This window comes from Diabrotica undecimpunctata, chromosome 9 (genome assembly GCF_040954645.1).
Source record: "Diabrotica undecimpunctata isolate CICGRU chromosome 9, icDiaUnde3, whole genome shotgun sequence".
Lineage (NCBI taxonomy): Eukaryota > Metazoa > Arthropoda > Insecta > Coleoptera > Chrysomelidae > Diabrotica > Diabrotica undecimpunctata.
The window spans coordinates 32,306,727-32,334,525 of NC_092811.1; the positions used below are offsets into that span (position 1 = coordinate 32,306,727).

The 27,799-nt window shown below is 33.3% G+C and overlaps 1 protein-coding gene across 3 annotated transcripts in view; it reads right to left on the reverse strand.

Annotated features, from left to right (window-relative positions):
- Positions 1–27,799, reverse strand: part of LOC140449779 (ATP-binding cassette sub-family C member 4-like) — a 119,368-nt gene that overhangs the window by 63,065 nt on the left and 28,504 nt on the right. For all 3 annotated transcript variants that reach the window (XM_072543123.1, XM_072543126.1, XM_072543125.1), the window contains exon 2: positions 21,406–21,506. In XM_072543123.1, the coding sequence (XP_072399224.1) occupies positions 21,406–21,491 (86 nt within the window). In that variant the 5' untranslated portion in view covers positions 21,492–21,506. The remainder of the gene's footprint in view (positions 1–21,405; positions 21,507–27,799) is intronic.

Consider the following 27,799-nt stretch of genomic DNA (forward strand, 5'->3'; position numbering starts at 1 on the left):
TGAAATTTGCTCTAGCCTTTTCTATTCTTATTTTTATCTCCTGATTGTAATCATTTGTGGAGTTAATCATTGTTCCCAGGTATGCATATTTGTCCACTTGTTCGAGGTTGGTTTCGTTTATTAGAAGATTCTCGTTATTTCTTTGAGTTTTCGATATTCTCATAAATTTCGTCTTCTTGACATTCATTGTCAGACCATACTCTTTTCCATACTCTGCTATTCTGGTCACCAGTCTCTGAAGATTTTCAATGTTTTCGGCTAAGAAAACATTGAATAATATATATATATATATATATATATATATATATATATATATATATATACAGTATACTCCCTCTATAACGAACACGGTTATTACGAGGTTTCGCTTATAACGAGATACAGTAGATGTCCCGTGCAATTTCTATTGAACTATAACCGTCTATAGCGAGGCAAATTTGATTATAACGAGAGAAAATAAGACCCAAAAAACGTGTTTTTTACGTTTTTAGTCCGGTCGTGGCTATAAATAAATACCTTTTCAAACAGCCCCTCAATAAACTTAATTGCAGTCCGCAATAAACTTCTTTACAATGAATAAATACAACCGTTTTACATCTTTAGAAAATATATGATAGAATGATACTGGACCATTTAAAGCAGTTAAAAATGACAGAGTTCTTAAAATTGCAGAAGCAATAGTTTATGTTATCCTTGAAAATACGATTTATACATTATGTAGTTGAAAAAAAATATAAGTACAGCTTTTTTGTTTTAACGTATATCATTGATAATAAAAGTAAACAACTCTTTTATGTTTAAATATATTTCATTGACAATAAAAGTAAATAACTTTTTTTTCAAAAACGCCATTCAAACAATATTTATTAGCATCTTATATTGCTCCGAATGGCTTCACTATAGGAAGTTAATGGTTTAGAAAACTACAGATTCATATGTATGCACAGTATTATGATTGTCTGATATAACGAGATCGGCTTATAACGAGGTAATTAGTCTGTCATTTCAGTTCTCGTTATAGAGGGAGTCTACTGTAATAATATAATATAATAATAATTGAAGAATAATTACTAGTGTGGTAATAAATTCGTAAAAACTTAACAGAGCACTATGGTATATCATAAATATTTTTTTTTAATTCTGCTAGCTTTAACCATAAGCCAGCAGAATCTCTCCCCTTAAGGGTGGTTTGGTGGTAAAAAATTATTATGGTGGTAATAAATTAGTGAAAAATGGGTGAAAAAATACGACATTGGAAAAAGTGTTTTTTCCGAATTCTGTTAGCTTGAACCTTAAGCCAGCAGAATCGCTCCCCTTAAGGCTGGTTTGGTGGTGAAAAATTATACATACATATACAAGGATTTCCACAGTTTTCACTGTATTCCTTCACTTAACCGTTTTCTCCAATTTTTCCTGTTTAGCCAGTCCCCTTCCTGTAGGTTTCTTCTACTCATTGCTTCGTCCACCTCATCTCTGAAAGATCTTCGGGGTCTGCCTCTCTTTCTTCTTCCTATCGGGCTCCACTCTGTTATTCTATTTATCCACCGATTTTGGTCTGCTCTTCTGACATGTCCGTACCATGTTAATCTCTTCTGTTCGATGTAGTCTATTATGTCGGAGTTCATTCCCATTCTCCTCTTAATCTCCATGTTATTTATTCTGTCTCTTCTTGTTACTCTGCAGCTTCTCCTTAGGAATTCCATCTCTGTTGCTCTTATTTTGTTTTTGGTTTTCTTATTTATTGTCCAATTTTCACACCCATAAGTGAGGATACTTCTTGTCATGGTATTATATATTTTTTTCTTTGTTTTCATGCTGATGTTCTTATCCCATAGTACCGGGTTCAATTTTCGTATGCAGTCTCTTGTTTGTCCTAGTCTATTTTTTATCTCTTCCTCCGTTGTTCCTTTGTTTGATATTATGAAACCTAAATACTTAAACTTGTCTGTTCCTTTGATTTGTTTACCTTCGTCTTACCAAATGAATTGATAAAAAACGGATCGGAAAAGTTATTCCGTATGATATATAAAATGTTTGAGAGAGCACTGAATGGAGAAGACTTACCGGCAGAATGGACCCAAGCATATATGACATCAATATACAAGAAAGGAAATAGAAAAAACTGCGAAAACTATCGGGGAATCAGCATTATATCGTCTATAGGCAGACTGTATGGAAAGACCATAAAGGAAAAATTAGAAATATATATACAAGATAAAATCGGAGAAGACCAGGCAGGTTTCACAGCGGGGAAAGCATGCTTAGACCACATTTACACGGTCGAACAACTAATAGAAAAAAGAATGGCCAAAAATAGATCCGTCCATCTGGCTTTTGTTGATCTTAAGAAGGCATATGACTCAATACCTAGAACCAAGCTATGGGAAGCAATGAAAGACATCGAAGTTCCACGAAGATTAATAAACGCGGTAAAAGCACTCTACAAGAATAACGAAGTAGCTATCAAAACGGGCAATAGAATATGCAGGCCATTTAAGACGACAAAGGGACTACTACAGGGTTGCTCCACATCCCCCACCCTGTTCAAAATATTCCTGGAAAAAACCCTGAAACCATGGAAAAGAAAGTGCGAAGGAATGGGTATACCAGTAAGGAACGAATATCTATATACGCTAAGTTTTGCCGACGACCAAATAGTGATCGCACAAGACGAGGATGACCTCAGTTTTATGATGAGAAAACTGGAGCAGGAATATACAAAGAATGGGATGGAAATAAACCTAAAGAAAACTGAATACCTAACAACGGAGAATACAGAAATAAAACAGGTGAAAAATTATAAGGGTGGTAATAAATTAGTGAAAAATGGGTGAAAAAATATTACGTTGGTTAAATTGGATTCCGTTCATTTGTCCCCGCTAGCTTAAGGGTCCTGCCGCGGGGTGCAGGTAGGCCAGTGATCAGTTTGCAAATCTCTCCGGGTCTATCTTAAAATTCTTGGTTTTATCGCGGTGATGAGTTTGTACTATCTACGAGGGCATTTATGCTAATTGGTGATGAGTTTAAGTGTACTCACTTAAAGCACCGTACTAAAAACGAGTAAAGTAGTATTATTAGCCGAAAATAGATATGATTTAGATTCAGTGATTTACAACTTGTATTTAAGATAAAATACATCGAAGAAGAAAACGTTTTCGTTTAAATAAGTTCAAATGATAATGGTGTTTTTTAATATTGACACGTGGATTTAATGACAATACAGCTAATCATACGTTTACATTTTAAATTATTTATAAAGTAGCATCTTTATGATAAAATATGTTTTATTAATAAAACACTTAATCCTAATAAAACATATTTCCTTATTATTGTCAAATTATGTGTAAATCTGACTTAAAATGTAAACAGATCTAATACATTGAGCTCATTTATCAACAGAATTTATTCAAAATGACGATAATGGAATGAAATTTGCAACAATTACAAAATTTTTGAATAATTAATTTGTAAATATTTGTTACAATTATTTGATCTCGAGACCTTAAAGACATTAACAAAATTTTTTGTAAAACTATGTTTTGTTTTTATTATATACTATTATTATCTTGCTCTTCTCTTCGGTTATTTCCGTACTCAACTGTTCTATCCATTCCGTCCAAATCTCTGCCAATCTCTTTAGTTTTTCTCAGAATTTTCTTTTAAAATAACTAGGTCGTCTGCGTAAATCAGTGCGTCTGCTTGCCTTGGTTCTATTATGAGGCGTGTCATGTCAAAATTAACAAACTCCAGTTTTTATTTAAATTGAGATTTTATTTCTTTCTTACACTCTAGTCATGTCTTTATATGACAAGCCGAGGTATTTTCGTCAAAGTAGACAAAATACCCTACAAATTTATATAATAAAACTGTATTCACAGCATAGTTGACAACCTACCTCTAGATGGTTCACGACAATACATTAGTTGGATATGAAATTCAGCGTTCCAAGAGATTGCATCGGAACTAATTCAGACGGAAACTTACACGGGAATTTTAAAATTTAATTTTGGTGGGAAAATTGAAATAAAGCTTAAAATATTTAAATATAATTTGGTATATTTTAGAAGATTTTCAGCATAAACTGGAATCTAGGATTTGGTCATCCTGCCATAGATGCTTACTCCACTTGTATTCAACTAAGGCCACAAAACAGGTTCACAAACTTAGAAGTGCGGATATCTAGAATCTACTTTGGGTGGATTTTTCTATTAGTGACTATAAAATAAATCATAGATTTGATACCAAAAGTAAAAACCGCAATTGCATGTTTCTTCCTCGTTTGCAAAATATAATATATTCTAATGTAGATTTGGTACAATATTGCCTTTAACCCAAATACTAGTCATTTGTCTACTTTATAATGCCTCATATATCTGTCCAATGTAACCTCACTATATGTCCAGTGCCAGCCACCCTCGGATGCATTTGACAAATGCATCATACAGCTAAAATGCATACAATACAGTTTGGATACAATACAGTTTGTATTTGTATCATGGCTAAAATATGAATTACTCGGTCAAGCTCTTAAATTTACTCGTGATCTATCAACTGTAGCGAAGTAAAACAGAATGTTCTCTTAATTAAGCCAATAAAACTCACATACATAGACTAAAATTATTTCGAAAATATATGTTCAAAAAATTGTTCAGACTCCCCCCACCCTCCCGTAAAAATATTGGAAATTTTTCAAAAATATAATCTTAATTTAGTTTATTTATGTATATAAAACTTTATTTAATATTTCTGTAATTAATTTACTCAAACTGACTATTTCACTAGACTATTTTTAACTGATAAAACGTCATAGCAACGCCACGTTTCCTACTGACACAACTCCTTCTTACCCGTGATTTCTCAGCGACAAAATTATGACAGATCCATCTAATTCCATTGTTGTCAGTTGGACAAACGTTATTAACGCGTAATCAATTTTGGACAAATATAATGAATCCAGACGAAAAATCAAGATTTGGAAGCCAGTTAGGTGAAGAAATCAAAAAAAGTGGTTTCGGAAAATATCACATTGAATACGCAGAGGTCCAGAAGCTCTATTTGGACCAAATTTTTAGACTTTCTACGGGTGAGAAATTTTACGCTTGAAAGATGTACTACTATAAAGGAAATATCAAAAATTCTCGAGTATTATGCCTATAACATAAAAAAAGGCAGTGGCGAAGACGATGAAGAGTCGTCTGTAAAGTCAATGTGGAATACTACTGCAAAAATGGTACAAGAAAAATATTTTATGGAGTACGACATAAAAATTGACCCTTTTACAGATCTTCAAGTATGCAAGATTGGCCAGAGATACCAAGCGTAGGCAGCTTCAAAGTGTTAAAGAAAAAAGCAAACTCAGTTTAAAAGCATTATCTACCGAAGAACTATTAAAAATCATCCAAAGCTACGACGAGGAAACCCCCGATGGAGCATAAAAGAAGTTTTTCCACCTTTGCTCATTTGAACTTGCTTGAAGAGGCATTGACGCCGTAAACTGCAAGATTCACTTTTTCCAGAAGTAATTCGATGTTATGGGAGAATTTACGGGCCGAATTGAACACAACAGCATTTTTTCCAAAACAAATCAAGGCGTTTCGAAAGGTTTGGCAAGCAGCAAATGGCTGACAGGAAATTCATCAAACGAAAATTTATGCCCAGTTAGATTATTTTTGAATTTAGTGGAAAAAGGGGACCAAAGATTTTATCAGACAGACCCAACTGCAAGGATGGGTCTTGGTTCAAAAACTGTCCACTTGGAATCAACACCGTATCTAAGTGAACAAAAATGTCAGCTAAAAAAAATTTAAATAGACACAAAAAAAATATAAAATAACAAACTATTCTCATCGATCTTCAGCTGTGTCAGCCTTGTTCAAGCAAGGTGTTTGTTCTGAACATGAGTTAATTAAATTAACGGATCACTCAAATACAAGCTCTATAAAACCGCGCCAGCAGTTGGATTCCATTCACCCCCAGAAGTTGATCAAAAATCTCACAAAAACCAATGAAGCTGGACCTTCGAGTTCCCAAATGCTACAGGTCAATACTACACAAAATCATGCTTTGGTAGAAAAGTATGTGCAAACTACTATAATAATTATACATTTAATATTGTTAACAAATAAATAAAGATTAAGTTGCATTGATATGGTACATTAACACGTTAAGTGCCACGTGGTATAATGCGCATACCACACCCAATTTTGTTTGGACCGCATGGCACATATCTTGTGCCTAAATGCAGTCTGGTATTTTGGAGATCATGGCTTACACGGTGTGCCGCACTTATGTAGTATTTACGTGGAAGTTGAAAATATGTGGCCCGGGAAGCCAAGTAGTGATTTCGGTCCGAAAAAATATTACACCTATACAGGGTGTCCCAGACTAAATTACCCACGCTATATCTCTTAAACGAATAAAGATTTTCGAATAGGACAAAAAGTGATCTATTCTACTTGTAATATACTTTAATATGGCGTAGAAAAAATCATCCCCTAAATATTCATCCCTTAGTTACAACCTCCAACTTTAATTTTTTTAATAGTACCCTGTATATTTTTTTATAGTTTTGGATGTGGTCTTCTATCGTCTATTCAACAGATTTATTAAAAATAAAATCGGTTTGTAAATAATCAAGAAATCAATTTTTTTTTTAATTTTGTTAATTAAGTGTCCCATACTAATTTATCCAGGCTATATTTATTAACAAAATAGAGATTTTTTAAAGGGGCAAAAACTGGTCTATTCCATTTGTAATACACTTTAATATGGCAAAGAAAACATCATCCCCTAAATATTCATCTCTTAGTTACAACCCCTAACTTAAATTTTTTAATGGCACCCTGTACATTTTTTATAGTTTTGGATGTGGTCTTCTATCGTCTATTCAATCGATTTTTTAAAAATAAAATGGGTTTGTAAAGTATCAAGAAAATATCTGTTTATTTTTTATTTTTGTTAAATTAATCAAGATAGCCTTAAAAAAAAGAATAGAAAAGAAATATTATGCTTTATTATGATTGAAAATTTTACTATTTTAACTACGTAGTATAACTTCTTACGTGCGTATGAAGTACACAGTCTTTATATTTAAACATTATTTTAAATTTTTCAAAATTTGGTCTTTGTAGGAGCATACGTTATCTTCCAGTGTGCAAAATTAAGTGTGCAAAAATTAACAAAATACAATATTTGAAAAACTTTTGCGGTTATTTTACGTCTTGGATATTACCCTTAATTCAGGTTACCATGATTTGATCTGTCAAATCAACAATTATTATTTTTGACGTTTGGTATTAGACCAGTAATAATTATATTTGTTGTAATTGTGTATCTATAACATTTCAATATGCCTTATTTATTTTCGCCTGACGAGTACGTTGATATCATTTTGATTTATGGAGAATGCCTAAAAAATAGGAGAATTTCCCGACAATTATATCAAGAAAGGTTTCCAAATCGAAACATTCCAAGCGAAAAAACCTTTAAGAATTTGGAACGCTCACTTAGATAGGGACATTTTCCTAATAATAAAAGAGGTACAATTGAACGCACAGTAAGATGTAACCAAAACCTTATTAATGTATAGTATATTTTTGTCACTTGAAAAAATACAAATTAATGATATATTCCATTTTGTAATAGTTATTTAAAAAATATAAAATAAGGTTACTTGAAAAATGTTTGAATACCTAAAGACTAAAACAAAAGCAAGCGAAAAGCATACTTCTAAACATTAGTAGTAATTCTTACATTAATATTTACATTATACCCACGCAAATACAATAAAAAAAATTTGAAGATAGAACTTCATGTTTTATACAGCTTTTGCTCGGTGTGTAGTAAAGAAGCATTCAACACAATAATGTTTTTTACAGAGCATACATTGCAATTTACTTCGCGCACTTTTATTTGTTGCAACTTTTTGGCCATCAGAATTTTTCAAATTTTCGTAGCAAACAACACATCTCAATCTTGAATAAGTTTGTTCCAAAGCATGATTTTCGGTGTTACCTTCGGGCTTATGTTCATCTATATCGTCTGTTCTAATAAATAAATAAATAAATAAATAAATAAATAATAGCTTTATTACCCAACAGTTTCCCATTTCTAGGGTAAAAATTTAAGATACATTTTTAATTAGTATACAATCATTAGTAGGTGATACAAAAATATCAAACAAAAAAATAAGTGCAAAAAATAAGTAGGTGAAAAACAAAATAAAGAGTGAGAACAATATAAATTAAACAAATCACTACGCATATAAGAAATAAAAAAAAATACACAAAAAAAAATTAACAATCTAATGTACTCCATAAACCAGTGCGGTATCAACCAGATGATTAATTGAGCATGAGAAAATATCACAATGGTTGCATATTTTGTTATAATTATTGCACATAATATAAATTGGTGACTTCAGTAACATATTTGTTCTCGCACGTGGACAAGTAAACACTATAGTCTACCTGGAAGTAATTCTTGGCACATTAAATCTAATTTGACCTAATATATCACTGCAGTCAATACAGTTGTGTAACAACTTATATAAAAATGAAACCGAAAATATAATTCTTCTTAACTCTAAACTTACAATATTAAACCTGTTACATAACAAATCGTAATCATAACCATGGACAGGATATACTCCATCAACCTTAAAAGCTAAATATTTTAAAAGTTTCCGTTGTACCTTTTCAATCTGTTGCATATGACATTTATAAATGGGATACCAAATTAAGCTGCAATATTCTAGTTTTGTTCGCACCAGCGATAGATACAGCAGTTTAATCGGTCTTATATCACTAAAATTTCTACAGTTTCTGATGATAAAACCGTACATTTTCATAGCATCGGATACTTTCTGCTCAATATGGTTGTTAAAGGTTAATTTTGAATCAAATATAACTCCTAAATCTTTAATGCAATTACATTTTTCAAGATCTGATCCCTGAATTACATAATTAAAATCAACCTTATTTTCTCTTCTAGAGTAACTTACTACTTTACACTTATTGACATTAAGTTTGTTTTTTACACACCAAGTATCTATATAATTTAGATCGTTCTGTAAATCTATACAGTTAGCAATTGTTTTAATTTCACAGTATATTTTAAGATCATCCGCAAAACACAATTTTCTGTTATTAATATCTAAAAATAAATCATTGATATATAATAGGAACAACAATGGACCTAAATTTGATCCCTGTGGAACACCGGATGTAGTACAGATTAATTCTGATATAAAACCATTATAGGATACAAATTGGTTCCTACCTATTAAATAGCTTTCCAGTAACTTTAAAATGTTTCCAGCAAATCCCAAATTTGATAATTTAAAGAGAAGGTATTTGTGATCAACCTTATCAAACGCTTTAGAAAAATCAGTATATATCACATCTACTTGACCTTGTACATCCAAAACATCTGAAATATATTGAGTTATTACAGCCAAGTTTGATACAGTAGAACGTTTATCTATAAAGCCATGTTGATAAGGTGATATCCATCCCCTAACAGAAGGGTAAATACGGTTATATAGAGTTACTTCGAAAACCTTTGAAAAATTGGATAACAAAGATACCGGTCTGTAATTGGATACATCAGATTTCGATCCGTTTTTGAATACAGGGCATATTTTCGCATTTTTCCATAACTCGGGATAAGTTCCCGTTTTTATTGATAAGTTAAAAATTTTTTGAAGTGGCTTTACAAATACCCGAGAACAATCTTTCACTAAAAATGCTGGAATATTATCCGGTCCGGACGTCATTTTATTTTTAATTCTTTTAAAGGCTACTAAAATTTCGTTTTCTTGAAATTCGTTAAAATTAATAGTGGGTAAGTAGATATCACTACATTCTTGATTATTTAATACATTGTTGTCGACAGGTAAATAAACTTTTTCAAAAAACATCTTAAAAGCATGGATTACATCGCGAGGATAATTAAATGTATCGCCGTTGTAACACATTTCACCTGGGATTCTAGAAGTTTTATTCTTTGCATGAACATATGCCCAGAAATTATTAGATTCGTTAGAAATACTATTCTGAATTTTTTCAAGATAAACGTTATATTGAGCTTTAATCATTTGTTTAATTATTTTTCGCAACCTTTTAAATTCATGCATATAAAGTATATTACCTGTTTTCTTATAATTTGTGATATTTTTTGATTTCAACTTTATCATTCTAATTATTTCCGCATTGTACCATGTAGGATATTGATGTTTATAATTTCTGTAAATTGGTACACACATATCAAATAATTCATATATCTTAGCATAAAATAATTCTAGGACTGTATTTACATCATCAGACATATCTAAAAAATTCCAGTCACAATTAAGAAATTCTGAGTACAGTAAAGGAAAATTTGCTTTTTTAAAATTATATCTTTTAGTTTTAGAATGAGCCACAAAACTGGTTTCCTTTTTCTGAAAATCATTAATATTTATCATTAATGCTGGATGATGTAAATCTTCTTGTACAAGTGGTGCATTATCGCGACTTACATGACATGTATCTGATGATATAACTAAGTCTAACAATCGATTTAAATTATTTCCCACCTGATTATACTGATTTAAATTAAACAAACACATGAAGTCTAGCACTGCCGATGTCTTCACATCAGATCTGTTTTGATCAATATACTTTGGAATGTTAAGGTCGCCCAGGAGAATAACAGTGTCATTAAATAATTCAAGTTGCTCTAACATTTCAAAAAAATATTCAAAATCTTTCAACTTTAATTTATCAGGAATATATAATACTGAAACATAAAACTTTTTATTTCCTATGCGACACTCAACAACCAACAAATCAACTAGTGGAAAATGTAAATCAAATGTTGAGACATCAACAACAACACACTCAAAATTTGACTTAAGTGCCAACAGTACACCTCCACCAGTCGATTTATTAACTACATCGAACTTACGATCTTTTCTAAAAACCTGATAGTCATCATTAAACAATTCCGAACTAATAACATCAGAGTTGAGCCAAGTCTCAGTTAGAGCAATGACATCAAATTCACATTCACTAACACTAGAGTAAAAATCAATTACTTTGGAATTCAAACCACGCACATTCTGATAGTAAACCTGAAGATCTTGGCTTGTAAAACTGTTGGGACCTATTTGTTTAAAGGAACAATTTTTGGGATGCCATCCAAGTATTTAATTCTAAATTGTCCTGTATTGTTAGCGTTCTTAGCTTCTAATTCTTCCTTTAATTGTTTGTAGTATGCAATTTCTTTTTTCGTACGGTCATATGAAATTGACACATGGCTGTAGATACCAGTTTTCAGAACCTTGGCTTGTCTGATTAATGCCGAGACGTCATTTTCATCTTTAAGTGTAATCTTGATCGGACGATTTTTACCTAGTGCTGGTTGTCCAAGCCTAAATATTTTGAGTTCATTGACATTCACGCTAACGTGCGTAACAATGAATAACACAGTTGTTCTTTGAAATCGGTTATGGACATTTTTTCTTGTGTAACTTCCTTGTAGACCAAGAAAGCGTTTATAACTGCGGACCCCAATAATAATTCGATTGCAAGCTTTCTGTACCATTTTGTTTCTCTGCGTACACAGTGAGAATATGCTTTTATTTGGTCATACAGGTGAATATAAGATTTATACTCAATATACAATGTAAGATACTACCTCTTTGCAATACTTTTTTTTGTATTATCTCTATGAAGCGTGCTGAGCATAAGTACATCCCTCTTGTCACGCCATTTCATGACCATAATTCCGGAGTCACTTTCTCTGGCATATATTTCTTTTGGTTTTAAAATTTTTTTTGGACCACCTCTTTAGGATTATATTTTCGGTTGCTACGGAGGGTGCCCACCAGATGCGTCTTTCGTTCTAATAATTTGGTTGTCAAGGAGACACTTGTATAATTATCCGTATACAGTTCTCTACCAGAATCCAGAAGATCGTCCATTAGAGCAAACACTACATTCGAAGATGCTTGATCGCCATTTTCGGTATCCGCTTCATAATAAACCCGAAGATTATAAGTGTACCCTTTTTCCGTACACAACTTACGTACAGTTTTATATCGAACTTGTGCCTTTTATTTTTTATGTATTGCCTAAATCGTAGTCGACCACGAAGTGGTATCATGGTCTCGTCAATTCACACTTTTTTACCAGGCGTTAACACTTTTTAAAAGTTTTTTAAGAGAACTGTGAGGAGGGGAGTAATTTTGCGAGGTCTGTCGTCTGCAAAAGCATTATTATTATTATCGCTAAAATGCAACTTATTTAGCAAAAGCTCAAAACGGTTCCTCGACATAAGACGGCTGATTTCATTTTGATATAATAATGATTTTTTCCAATACGATCTTATAGTGGGCAACTTACACAAGCCCATCCATAATAGGATACCAATAAACCTTTTAATTTCCAGATGATGAGTTGGAGTCCACTTTTTGATGCGCGATTTTTGTGTCAGTCCGTCTTTCGCCAAATACTGCTTGCCATAGACATTGGTTTCGTTAACTATGAGAGTAATCACTTTGTCACAAACAACTTAAAAAACTATAAGGATCCCTAATTATATAATCTTTATAGATTTGAGCTGTAACTCCTGTATCTTTTCCATTAAAGTCAAAATTCTTAAAAGATGATCCATCAACAGGGTTCCACTGTAAGTTATTCAAGTCAATTAGTTCATCTTGATAATTACTTCTATTTTCTGGGTCACTTTCAGCTCTGTACTGGGAAATTACGTATTCAATAACATTGTCTACATTTTGTAAATTTGAATGGATATTATCTGACCCTGTTTGTGACCTAATCAACAAATCTCCAACATTATTAGAGGCCGATAAACTATTTGATTTGCTTGAAGATGCTCCGGAATCCATTGTAACATTTAATTCTTGACAATATATTACGTTTTTTTTTTTGATAAAAACTGCATTACCATCGCTATTTTCATCTTCCGAGTCACTCGAAGCTTGCGAACTAGGAGAGTAAGCATCAGACGAATAAACATCACCTATTCTTCTAATCTCTCATTGTGCGTACACCTTGTTTACATTCACTTTACTACACTACTATTCCCAAAAACTCTGTTCATCTAAGGAGCTAACAACAGACTGACTTGCACGAGCCGCTTGATTCCCGGGACGGTTACTTTGTCCTTGCATACCAGGCAGTGCCATGGCACAACGTATGTACCACACGGCCCCGTAGAATCAATATAAATTCTTTGGGACGCGTGGTACAAACCTTAGGCCACAAAAAAATCTTTCAAAATTCACAAAAAAAGACAGAGACTCAAAAAAATGTTATTCAAATAGATTATAAAATACCTCAGCAAACAGAGACTATTACAAAAAAAAAAATTGGACCCAGGGACCAACAATTTTCATTGTATGGTGGCGCTTAAGGTGTTAATTGTCTCGTGTAATAGTCCTATCCATGGACGTCCATGGTCCTATCTAATATCATTCGAGAAAAAATTATTTACCGGCAAAATGTTCTTCTGGTTTTATTCAAGTTTGTTGCCTTTTGGTAATCTTCGCTTGTGAAATTTTGACAAAATCAAACTGTCAAAATTAAATTCGCGAAAATTGCCAGGCAACAAACTTTCATACCAGTCGAAAATATTGCCGCCAAAATTTTCTCTCTTATGATAATTAATATACTTAATTTATTATGACACTGGTTTGATGTAAGTAGACATCTACTTTTAATACAATACAAGCACTTTTTAAATATAGGTATTTCATAAATACAGCACTTAAAAGATCCATTTACCGACATTTGTATTCTAAACCAATTATTTAATACTATTAATCGAAAATAACTTCAAAATTAAAAAAAAAATTATCTGCGTATTTCTTTACGGAATATTTGCTAAATTAGCTTTAGACTAGGCGGGATCTGTAGAAATTCTGACCACAATGGACATTTTCTATAGGAAGCTATTTTTTTACTGGAATCCCTTCAGGATGTGCCCAATATCGATAATCACGATATGCGCCAGTCGCAAACCCTGTGCTAAATTTTTTATTTAACAAAATCTGAAAACAATTGAAAATTTCTCATTTTTTGCTCCTATTTTCGTTTATAATTCGGAAAATATTGATCCTAGAGAAAAAATTATAAGAAGTTAAAAGTTTCGTTATTCAATTTTACATAATATTTCGTTAGCTAGAAATTGAAAATTTAATGTTTATTGTTAAAAAAATAGCAATAATTGGAAAAAAAGTACAAAAAAATGAAGTTAATCCTTTAAATGTTTTCGACGTTCTAAACTTGACTTACAAGCTCCATATTCCGCCTAGAAAAACTTTAATAATATGTTTAAAACGTGTGCTAAATTTTGTTAAGATCGGTCAGATAGGTTTTGCATTATAATTTTGCAATCCAGCCTACTGGAAAAAAATCGCAAATTTTCAAATTTATAGTAGGCCCTAAATAAGGCTCTCAGATAGTTGCAAATTTTTTCACATATAAAGGAAGGCACAAACTTTCAAACGCTTTTTGTAAAATTCAAATCGGTTCACTAGTAGAGCCTAGAAAAATTTTTAAAGTTTTAAACATTTTTTTTAGGCTTATAAACAAATTGAATAACTTTACGAGCTTTAAACATATCCTTCCAAAAAAAGAAAAGACTTTTTAAAAAAAAAATTATTGAAGATTGAGTCAAAATAAAGTTTATTTATGAAAAAACATTTTTTTTTTCGTTCGCTTTTGTTTTAACAATTTAAATTATTTATTAACAATTTATAAATACATATTTGTCTACTAAAAGTAACAATTTACTTCAATGTATAGATTACAGGCTCAAAAAAAATGCATGAAGAAAAAATGCAGTTACTTGTTTAACATACAATTGTTTATTGCAAATTTCCCAATTTGCAATTAAAAATTGTATTTGAAAATATGATATTTGAAATCCTTGTCGTCCGAGACAGCGATTAAAAAAAAGAGCAAAATTGGTTAACAAGAAGCCAAGATAATGCAATTTTTAGCGCGCGCTATGATTTTGAACTCGCCGATTCACATTTCGAGTGAATATCCCCCACCACCACCTCTCATGCATTCCGAGCCACATTTTACGCGAAAACGGTTTTTTATTTGTCTTTTTTATGGATGTTGCCATGAAGCGCATTACGTAAAACTTTTGCTATAAAAAGTACTTGACAAGACGAGGGTATTTGTTTAAAAATGAGATCACTTATGGTTACACGGCAAATGTATGCCAACTTTGACCTTCAATATCTCGGCAACCACTAAGCCGAATGTATCTTTTTTTTTTAAGAAGCGTCTTTTAATGTTCTTTGAGTGTATAAATTTTGAAATTGAAATGTTTAAAGCTCGTAAAGTTATTCAATTTGTTTATAAGCGTAATATATATAAAAAATGTTTAAAACTTTAAAAAAATTTATAGGCTCTCCTAGTGAACCGATTTGAATTTTACAAAAAGCGTTTGAAAGCTTGAGCCTTCCTTTAAGTGTAAAAAAATTTGCAATTATCTGAGGGCCTTATTTAGGGCCTACTATAAATTTGAAAATTTGCGATTTTTTTCCAGTAGGCTGGATTGCAAAATTATTATGCAAAACCTATCCGACCGATATTAACAAAATTTAGCACACGTTTTAAACATAGTAAAAGGTTTTTCTAGGCGGAATATGGAGCTTGTAAGTCAAGTTTAGAAAGTCGAAAACATTTAAAGGATTAACTTCATTTTTTTGTACTTTTTTTTTCCAATTATTGCTATTTTTTCAACAATAAACATTAAATTTTCAATTTCTAGCTAACGAAATATTGTGTAAAATTAAATAACGAAACTTTTAACTTCTTATAATTTTTTCTCTAGGATCAATATTTTCCAAATTATAAACGAAAATAGGAGCATAAAAATGAGAAATTTTCAATTGTTTTCAGATTTTGTTAAATAAAAAATTTAGCACAGGGTTTGCGACTGGCGCATATCGTGATTATCGATATTGGGCATATCCTGAAGGGATTCCAGTAAAAAAATAGCTTCCTATGAAAAATGTCCAATCCAAAACAGATCCCGCCTAGACTACTTGGAGTTTCCATGTTTCGCGCATGGGTAATTATTCGCTTGTCGGAAAACCGTTATCTTTGAGTATTTTTTTGGTTTATTTTCTTTGAATTTTTTAGACATTATTTAATTCTAACGCGGTACAAATTTCGCTGGGCCAGCTAGTACTTAAATAATGAAAAGCTAAGTACGTACTTCAATTACTATGAGACAATAATAAAAACTGCAGTAAAAACTTATAATATCAAAACAAAATTTATGTATCCATAAAAATATTAGGTATATGTAGTACTAACATATATTGATAACTGATAACAAGAAAATTTTGACTATGAATCTGCAATCAATAATGATTAAAATTCAGTCAATTTTAGCAACAAACACAAACAGGTCTGGCTAATTAGCTCCGCCAAAGTCATTTTTTAGAAAAAAAACTTATACAGATAACGACATTGTTTTGTTGACCATAGGAATTAAGATTATTGCAATCCCATCTGTAGAGTATATTTATTATAATGCTCTAAAGGATACCTACCTTGCAATGGATGGCTTGTGTTTTTTATATAATGAAAATAAAGATACGTCAGAAAATAAAATATTTTTTAAAAAGTGTACATTTTCATTCTGTTTATCTTACATAAATTCGCAAAACTCCATCCGCCCAAAGTTATCTTCCGGAAAGAGTTCTTGTGTTGGTTGTATCTTAAAACAGTGATACCCATTCCTTTTGAGAATTCGCTGGACAGTTCGAGCATTCACGTTAACTTCCCTAACAATTTGTACACTATTGCAGGATTTACTAGCTTTCACAAAAGCACAAATATCAATATCTCTGTTTTGACGATCCTCATCGACAGCTCTAACACGTGGTTCATTACCTTCATGACACTTTTTACAACTGTTTACACATCCCGAAGTTTGAAAATGTTTAATGGTATTTTTAACTGTTGTAACACTTAGTGAGGGTACAAGAAATAAATCAATTACTTCGCGTATCGAATGACCCTGAAAGTACCATGTTACAAGTTGCACTTTTTCTTGGACGGTATAAAAAGTAATAGGCATTTTATTAATTATTTGTTTATTCTTTTAGAGCTTCGTTTGAAATTTTTAATCTCAATGTGATAATTACGAAAATTCGTCATCATCATCATCATCATTCAATCTTCGCTTATTCACTGCTGGACATAATTTTTATCCATAATATACACATAATCCTCATAATTTTCCATATATTTCGATCTTGTGCCTCTTGCATCCAATTCCTATGACAACGTTTTAGATCGTCAGTCCAACGTGTTGGTGGACGACCTCTGCTTCGGTAGGCATCATCTCTTGGTCTCCATTCCAGTATCCGCTTTGTCGATCTATTATCTGTCATTCGAGCCACGTGACCTGCCCAGTTCCATTTCAGTGTTGCTATTCTCTCTACTGCATCAGCCACTACTGTTCTTTGTCGTAGCGAAAATACGTACCGTGAAATTCGTACTGTGAAATGAATATAGAGGTGGAAACGTGTAACATGTCACAGCTATTGCCAGTGTGTTGTACGGTCAACGGTATGTCGTGATCTGTATAATATAAGTCAGATGCTTAAAGACTTGCATACAGACACACTCACATATGCTCATATTCCCGCACACATACATACACATACTCACACACACACCCACAAATTCATACTTGTTATTTACTTTTATGCTAAGTGGGACAACGTAACAAACGAATTATTTGGTTTAGTGTTATTGTGGGACTAGGCTAAGGACATTTTAGTTTTGTACTCATACACATTTATAAAAAATATAGTCAATAATTGTCAAAAATGTTATTGCAATAGAAATTTGTAACCAATTGTCTTTCCCATTATCTTAAATCTCGAACATCATTTTGTATAATTTTCAATTTGTTATTGACGATTATTGATGTATGAATAGCAGACTTTACGCAATCAAATAATTTTTATTTAATGTCTCGACAGGAAAATTACCCGACCTCAATCCTAATATATTTGTAAACATAATTTTAAAGTGTAAGAATCTCTCGAAAATCAGATTTATTTAGAAACTAATCAGGACATATATTACAAAACAATCGCATTACTGGAACGCAATAACCTGTCATTCGAGGAAACAATATCCCTAATATTTTGACTTGGTATCTGCAGATTATGATAACTGATCAGAGGTCATTTAAACAAACTTGTATACATGAAAAATATTTGACAAAAATCCTTCTTAGAATACAACAGTATGAACAATATAGCGAGAAATGTGGTAGGATAAACAGATTTTAAATTCCGGCGTATTTCATTTTAGTAGTTTCTTTAACAAACATGGGGCTTTGGAGTAGAAAATGAAAAATATAAATCATCTTTGCCAAGTTTTCACCCATTCACAATCAAATTACACAATCTCTTGCTTGATTCTCGACCGCTCTGTTTATATAACTTGTCAGTTTATAAGGTTCTCCACCGTTTTCCGACTTCCAATCGCCACTTAGTCCGGTTGTTCCATAGGTCTTCCTATTCTCCAACTTGTTCTCCATCTACTTAGTTTTCTCTTTCCTTCTGGTTGCAATTTTAATATTTATTTTGGTATTCGTTGTTCATCCATTCTTTGTATCTGTCCGACCAGATAAGTTGTTTTGTTGTTAGGTCATCTATGATTGTTCATCCGATTTCCATTATTTCTCTAATGCGTTCGTTGGTAATCCTTTCTCTTCTAAATCTTCCTGCGGCTCTTCTTCAAAAATCAATTTTTGTCGCTTTCAGCGTTGCCAGTGATCTTTCTTTTAGTGGCCATACCTCACAGCTGTATAAAGTGATACTTTTTACTATAGTCTCATATATTCTCTTTTTATTTTCTTAGCTGATGGATTGGTTCCAGAATATGCTGTTTAACCTTGTGATGGCTTTTCTCCCTGACGTATTTCTCTCCCTTATGGCTTTGTCTCATGTTCCATCTTGTTAAATAGTGATACCTAGATACTTGTAGTCACATCAGTGCTTTATCATGGTGTTATCGTCTAATATGAGATCTTTTTGTTCTACTTCAATGCACAGGTATTCATCATCATCACGTATCCCTTCAATCCTGGGTGGGTCTTGGCTGACTGTACTTGCCTGACTCATTTTCAGGAGATCTGCTTGGATGTTATCTCTCCTTCGCATTCTGGGAATTCCGAGTGGTCTTTTGCCTGTGGGAATCTTCTCCCATACCAGTTTTACAAGTCTCAATTTTACATTTGTTTTTCTTTTTATTTACTTCTAGACACCATATATCATATTCTTCGTACCATATAGTTTAAATCGTCATAATCTTGAGCCATTATTACTTGATCGTCTGCAAAGTTGAGATATACCATAGTGTTGGTGAGCGGTATCACCATTGTCCTGCATTTTTGTTTCCATCTTTTTAAAGCACTTTCGAGGTACATTTTAAATAAAGTGGGGGACAGACAACTTCCTTGCTTTAATCCTTTTGATGTTATAAATCCTGTTGTTATTGGTGTCCCTGCTTTTATTTTTGTTGTTGGTCGGTTGTATAGCACTTTGATGGCTTTTATTAATTCTATATTAATATTAGTGATTTCCATTGATTGCCACAGCTTCTTCAGTGGAAGGCTGTCGTAGGCTTTCCGTAAGTCAACGAAAAACATATGAATATCTTGATTCCGTGCCATCTTTTTTCTATTATCTGGGTTAAGGAGAAAATGTGGTCAAAAGTGGATTGATCCGTATGAAATCCTGCTTGTTCTTCTGCTTTATAATTTAAGTATTCTCTCTCGATTAGGTTCTTTAAAACCTTTCCATATATTCGACTCATAGATCCGGTTACAGCTATTCCTCGGTAATTTTCACAATTATTTTTATCACCCTTTTTATATATATAGTACTGAGGTATGATACCTTCCATTCCGTAGGGATTTCGCTTGTATTTATGCATTCTTGAAATAGTTGTCGAAAACATTCGTACAATTTGTTCGTTCCATACCTAAACAATTCTCCAGGTATATCCCCTAGTCCGGGTGTTTTGTTGCTCTTCAGCTGTTTACACACATTTTTAATTTCCTCTGTTGTTAATCTTATTGGCGAGCCGACTATTGAAATTCTATCTTGGTTTTGATTTCTATGTTCTTGAAATTCGACTCTATTCTCTACCATAAGTTCTTTGAAATACTCTTCTCAGTCTTCAGGTTTTATGCTCTGTATTAATTCTTTATTCTTTTCTTTTCTCAAATTTTTATCAGTTTTCAGCTTTTTGTGCTTCTGGTTCCTTCTAGATAAGTATTTATTCGTTGGCAGTTTCTTTCCCAAGACTGTTTCTTCTTCTTAGAGATTTTCCTTCTGCTTGTTTTTCTTTATATTTTATTTTGTCTTGTGATGGTTTGGAGCTTAAATATTGTTGGTATAGTTGTATTTTACATTACAGGAATTAATATTAAACTCAGCGATCAACATTCAAAGCAATCAACAGTCTTCCGGGTTGAACCGCGTCGATTATCATGGCGCCAAGCTTTCGACATCCTGTTTGATGTTTTCTTCAGGGCCTATGAGGTCTCAGTCTTCCGAGTTCCCAGACATTACTACACTGATGACTAACCAATGCATTATGGCTGCTGGGAATAGAGGACGAGTTATTTATACCGTTGATGGTGACGTGGTTTGGGTAGAGGTTGGCGTAAGGGATAGCGTGGGGATTGTCACGGGGATTGACGCGGAGGTTAACGCGAACATTTCTGACAGTAGGATGTTGACTGACGGGTGGAGCGGACGATATTTTCTTTATGAGATGTCTCCAAGTCGAAGTTAACCGTATGCCGTTAACTCTTTATTGAGAAAATTTGTTCTTTTTTCAATTTTTGTGGCTTCTGGGATAATTCTTAAAAAAAACGGATGGGGGCTATGGTTCTAGAGTTTTCAAAATCAATTTTGTGATCTGTATGAAGATGGTGTTAACCTAGAGCTGAAATTGAGTCTGAATTGCGTACAGAAATGGAATGTTCATAAATCCTATTTTGGATTCTACGATTTGTTTGGCCTATATAGGATCGGGGTGTAGTCTGCACAAAAAATTTCATAAACTCCGTGTTGTTCATTTGAAATATTGTCTTTGATTGATCGGACAAGAGATGAAAGATTTGTTGAAGAGGAAATATTGTCTTTATTTCTGTTGATTTCAGAATTTTATCGATTTTGTCGGTGACACCTTTGATGTAAGAAAGAAGCTTTTATTTATTATTTGTTTACGATTATTGTTTGTTTTTTGTGATTCATAATGCTCAGACCTATAGAAGAAGAAATAATAAAAAGAATAAAATAACATTATTGATACAAATAATTAAAAAATATCTTACCAAAAAAATAATTTTGACACACAGTTAGTTGTTTCGATTGGATGTCGTTTTTTCTTTTTCTGTTCCAAAAATGACACTTCCTCCATCACTCGTTACAAGATCTGCAATACACAATGATAATAAATTAATTAAAATAGATTTATTGAAATTACAGTAAAACACAAAATTAAATTGGATAGCAATGGCAATTTACGATGACAATTGCAAGATAATGTTTATACTGCCAAACTTTTCTCCTCTAATTCCCACAAAATGCAATGCTTCACAGAAAAATACGTACGATTTGTGTTGTTTTAGACTTATTGAAACCTTAAAGCTTTAATTTTTTATTCTCTTTCTTTATTTTGCATAATATTTTCTAGCTTTTTGTATATGTTTACGACATTATACAAGCTTTCTTATTAATACATTGAAGATCACGTTTCCCAACATTGTAAAATGTGGAGTCTACATTATCGTAAGTTTAGATGGTAAATGGGTCGTTGCTGGTTGTGTTCGTTAGATCTTGGTCACTGTTCTATAAAAATTTTTTGCCCACCTCAGGAGAAACAATTTTTTACCAGAAAACTAAATCGTCTTCGTTTGATTTTTGCCGCCTTTTCTATGCTGCTTTCTTCCTTCGTCTTTCTTCAGATATTTTCGTTTGTCTTTGCTATCTCTCAATATTATCTAAGTATATACTTTTTTATTAAATTAATGTTATATACAATGTATTCATTTATAAATGATTTTATAGTGGTTTAAGGCTGGTAATTGACTTCCGAGGCAGTTTAAGATGTAGATAATTATACGGTAAGAAAACTCTGAGTAATGTATTACCAACTGTCTAACTCGTTTACCAATGAAAAGTTGGAGGTTGGAGGAGAAATATAATTTAGCTTTACCAAGAAACTCTACTGGGTATATGGCGTGTAATGGATGTACGTTATGTAGCAGACGAGATAAGGTGGAAAGCGAGTTTTCCGCACCCTAAAACTGGAACAACTCGACTATAGGAAAACTCCTAACAAAAAATTCTGGCCCTCCAAGAATTGAGGTTCTGGTGTTACTGGTCATATCACTGTTAAAAACTTAAAATTTTGCTAATAATCTTAAACAACCTATGAATTGGATTAAATAACATAATATGATTATAACAACGAGGAACATACAAGAGTTTTTGAATAAAATCCTTTATAAAAAGGTATATAAAAAACCCAGTTGGGCTATGTTGCATTGACAAAACGTTTTCGGAATAAATATTCCATCATCAGTGTCCTAAAATAGTATTTAACCACTTAATTAAAAAGAACATGAAATGATATAAGTTTTGACTAAGGTTAATGTAAAAGTGTGGTTAATACTTAGAAGTTAATACATGGATGTAGCCACTAAATATGTGGGTAAAAACCCTTTAAAAATTATTAAATAAGATTTGATTTACATTATGTCTAATTTACAGTTAAGATGTTAAAGTTACCGTTGGATTGGTAACATGGCGACATATGACTCTACATTAGTTGCGAGTCCTGAGACGGTATGTCTACGAGGACTTTGTCAAAGCAACTGATTGAAATGACAATCTTATCAGGTTAAGACGGAAGTTATGACAGAGCAGTCAGTGTAACTGTATATGTCTATTTAAGACAGAAGCCGCAGTATCTAGGTTGATACTGTTATAACTTTATTTTATTTCAACTTTCACAATTTTAAACAACGTTGGCTTCTGTCTTAAATAGACATATACAGTTACACTGACTGCTCTGTCATAACTTCCGTCTTAACCTGCCAAGATTGTCATTTCAATCAGTTGCTTTGACAAAGTCCTCGTAGACATACCGTCTCAGGACTCGCAACTAATGTAGAGTCATATGTCGCCATGTTACCAATCCAACGGTAACTTTAACATCTTAACTGTAAATTAGACATAATGTAAATCAAATCTTATTTAATAATTTTTAAAGGGTTTTTACCCACATATTTAGTGGCTACATCCATGTATTAACTTCTAAGTATTAACCACACTTTTACATTAACCTTAGTCAAAACTTATATCATTTCATGTTCTTTTTAATTAAGTGGTTAAATACTATTTTAGGACACTGATGATGGAATATTTATTCCGAAAACGTTTTGTCAATGCAACATAGCCCAACTGGGTTTTTTATATACCTTTTTATAAAGGATTTTATTCAAAAATTTTTTAATATATGGTATACAGCCAAATACAGGAACTTTGTTTCCTTGTGGATACAAGAGTTATCTACAAAACAGGGAGAAAACAACTTTAACACTACCTTATAAACACTCCCCAATAGGGTCACGTGATAATAATACTGGTCAACAAGTTAGTACAAGGTATACTCTAAAAAGTTTAAGATAACCATCGGTAATATAAACTAATATTTGACAATAAACTACGGTCTGTAAAAGATGGTAGTATCGAGTATCTGTATGAAAAAATAATACTGCATATTTATAACGCAGCAAAAGTAGCATTGGTAAACTAGCCAATGGGAAAATTTGAATTACGGAATGGTTTAACAATGTTCTCAATAGGTTAGTAAACGATAAAAAAGAGCTTATAAAATTTGGCTTGGAACGCAAAACGATGACGAAAAAAACATTTCTGAATTAACTGGTGACGTGATATAATCTTGACATAAATGTTGACGTGGATCTAATTCTACCCCAATCTTTTAAAACCATAAAAAATAAATGAAAACGTTAATTTTGTATAAAAAATTAGGCAAACAAAAATTTGAACAACATTTGTTTAGAAATTAACTTAGATATGTACACATTAGACATATTCTTATGAAAATTAAAATATATCGTTTAACAAAAAAGTTCGCAGGTACTCAATTGTACAATCCTTATATACTTTTTTGTACATTCTTAACAAATGGGTACCATACAAAACTTGCAAGTGGCAGAAATTTTTTTCTTCTTGTTCCTAGGACACTTTTCATATTGTCTTCTTTTATTATCTTAAGGTGCCTAGCAGGAAGAAAAAGCAAACTGAGAATGAAAACAAAGATAAGATTAATAAATATTATAATTCTTATATAATATCTTATATAATAAGATCATATTACAGTACAGTAATAGTAGTAATAGTAGTCTCCCGTTTTATACCGCTGTCGCGGCTTTGGGAGTATAGCAGGGTAGTCTGCTATATCTAGGGCCTACGGTATACAAGGAAGGTAACATGGCCAGTGCTACGCTTCAACCGTCTATTATTACCCCTGGTTTTACCCAAGGTACTCATTTTTATTCAGGCTGAGTCGACCTGGGGCCTATAGACATTTTTAAAATGTCTAGATGTTCTTGCCGGCGGTGGGATTCGAACCCCGGACCACCGGCTTGCGAGGCAAGCATCCTACCGCTTGCGCTACGCAGGCCCCAGTACAGTAATAAAAATACTAAATGTAAAATATAAAAATAAATACTAAACACTTTACCAAACAAGTACTTTTCATTCCGACTAGAGTAAAATAAGAGGGGCTGCATAGACATGATTGAGAGGTCAGGTGGTTTATCTCGAAGGAAATTTGGTTTTGTAAAGGGAAAAGCACGATTGATGCAATCCTCGAAGCATTGCGCAACAAAGGGGATGAACATCGCTGGGGGCCCTGCTGTTGTTTGATATTAAGAATGCATTCAATACGTTGCAGTGGAATGAGGTAATGAAGGTAATGGAGAAGAGAGAATGTCCTGGTTACCTGATGAATGTGGTGGCGGAGTATCTGTCCGCGAGAAGGATTATGGTGGAAAAGGGAACGATCGTGGACGTGACGGCCAAGGTACCCCAGGGATCTGTCTTGGGCCCGACGCTATGGAATCTGGCGTATGACGGGGTTATGCACTGTGAATACGGAGAGGGCACAACCCCCTTCGCATTCGCGGATGACCTCGCTGTAATGGTAATGGCCCGGGATAAGCCAGATCTCAAATACCGGGTTCGAAACGCAGGCGGAGTCGTAAAGTTATGGATGACGCAGCACGGACTGAAACTTGCGACAGAGAAAACCGAAGCCATCATTCTGAAGAGGACAAGGAATAGGCAAAATATTGAATTGAAATGTGCTGGTGCATGTCTAACACCCAAAAAACAAGTAAAGTATCTAGGAGTGACATTGCACCAGAATGGGAGCACGTGCGGGAGATGGTCCGGAAGGCTGCGAATAGTGCGGCTGCGTTAAGGAGGTTGATGCCGAACATTGGAGGACCCAAATCCGAAAGGAGGAGGGTCTTACACGGTGTTGTACAGTTGATCGTCCTCTACGCGGCACCAGTGTGGAGCGAGGCGGTAGAGATAAAGGCCTATAGGAGTCTCATGACGCGAGTGGACAGAACAAGTCTATTTCGAGTGGCATGCGCGTACAGGACTGTGTCTGCGGCAGCCTTATGGACCATCACTGGATGTGTTCCGTTGCATGTTTTGGCGGTGGAAAGAAAAGAGCTTTATGAGAGAAGAGGCCCAAACCTTACTGTGGCCGAGAGAAGACAGAAAAGGGAAAGGTCACTCGAAAGATGCAAGAAGAATGAAACAACATGGAAGATGTGGCACAGTGGACAAAAATGCTAATCCCGAAATGCTGATTATTTCCTAACACAGGTGCTCACAGGATACGGGTGTTTTAGGGCCTACCTCTATAGGATCGGAAAGGCTGATACAGATGAATGCCTATACTGTGGATACTCGGACACTGTGACACATACGATGTTAGATTGCAGCAGATGGATAGTGGAAAGGAACAGAATGGAGAGAGAGAGACAGCTGTGAATTTTGTTACAGTGAGAGAAATGATTGAGAGAATGATTGAAAATAAATTAGGTTGGACTAACATACACAGCTATATCCGTGCAGTGATCAAGAAAAAGGAAGAGGAAGAAAGCCAGCTGGACCAACGCTAAAGGTAAGAGTGAATGATGCTGAAAGGTGAAGCTAGAAAAGTGGGTCACACTGTATGAGTTAGAATGCGTGAGTCAGACTGTGGGGAAGGAGGAAATGCCCATCTGGGAATGATGCCGAACACAAGCGATGAGTGTCTTCTACGAGCTACCTGGAATGAGACAGGGAGCCTCCTTGCTGATGAATAGAGTGTGGATGTGTATGAATGGAGAATGAATGAATAAAGGTAGTGCTTCGGATGTGATGCCAGCCTTACAGCGGCCATTGCGCTTCCGGATCGCTGGATGACAGAGGATGGTCTGGATTAGCAGGTAGGCGTTCGGCGTAGACTCGGCGACGAGATGGCATTTTAAAGTACCTCGGGAACTATCGCCGGGATAGTTCCCGAGGTACTAAAGTTAGTTAGGCGGCGTCCTGGACTGAGATGTCTTTCGAAGATTTCAGACCCCCCTATATAAAGACGAAAAAAAAAGGTGCTTTCCATGTATATAATCTTTTGGTAATTTAAAACAGGGATTTGCGATCAATAGATTTTCTTCTTGACAAAATTGGACCAGTATTTCTCCTCTATCATTTCTTGGGCCCAAACCAAAGTTGCCGACTACACCTTCGGACGGACTGCCTTTCACCTACTTTGGCATTAAAATCTCTCATAATAATGTTTACAGCATTTTTTTTGCGATCTTCATTAGCTGTTTGATCTCTTGGTAGAATTCTTATATTTATCTTTCTGGTTTTTCTTCTGTAGGGGCATATACTTGAATAAAGTTAATATAGTATTAGTAGCATAGCTACTCTTTTAATATAAGTAACTAAATAATACTGCATTCTACCGAGAAATTGGTGACTCAATTTGTTTTATTTAACATAAGTAGAGCTGCTTCTTTGATTTTTCTCATTTTACTATGTTTCTTTTAGAACTAAACTTTGAGATCTATCAAATTTTCTATTTTTGATATAAAATTATTGTTCACTTATTTTATATCATTTTATGGTGGTAATGTTTGACCTAAATAAAAATGTTCACAGTTATAAGGTATTTTATAAATTAAATTTCTTATTTTTTCTTGTTTATCGTTGGATTTAGTTTTAGATCAAATAGAGCTCAATGTGTTTGTGTTTTTGAATGTTGTTGAAATGTTAAATTTATTTCTCATTGTTTTTCCGGTAATCCTTTTATGTATGGTATTGTTATTTTCCTCGTAGTATTTTTGTGAAGATATAGTTGTTTTGTTCCATCGGTCTATTCTTGAAGTACCTTATTCATAAATAACTAAGAATAATCATTTTTTAATAAAAGATATGTTAACAAATATGTTTCTCTCTAAAAACAAATTTTCGTTAGAACAAGTAATTTTGGCTCCATTATATAAGGATTTAATGGCTACTATTATTGCTGTGCATTGGTTTTCTATCCACCTGAGTCTTATATCCAGCTTCCTTCTTCGAGATTAAAATATGTAGAAATGGTAGTGTGTTATGATATTACTTTTTAAT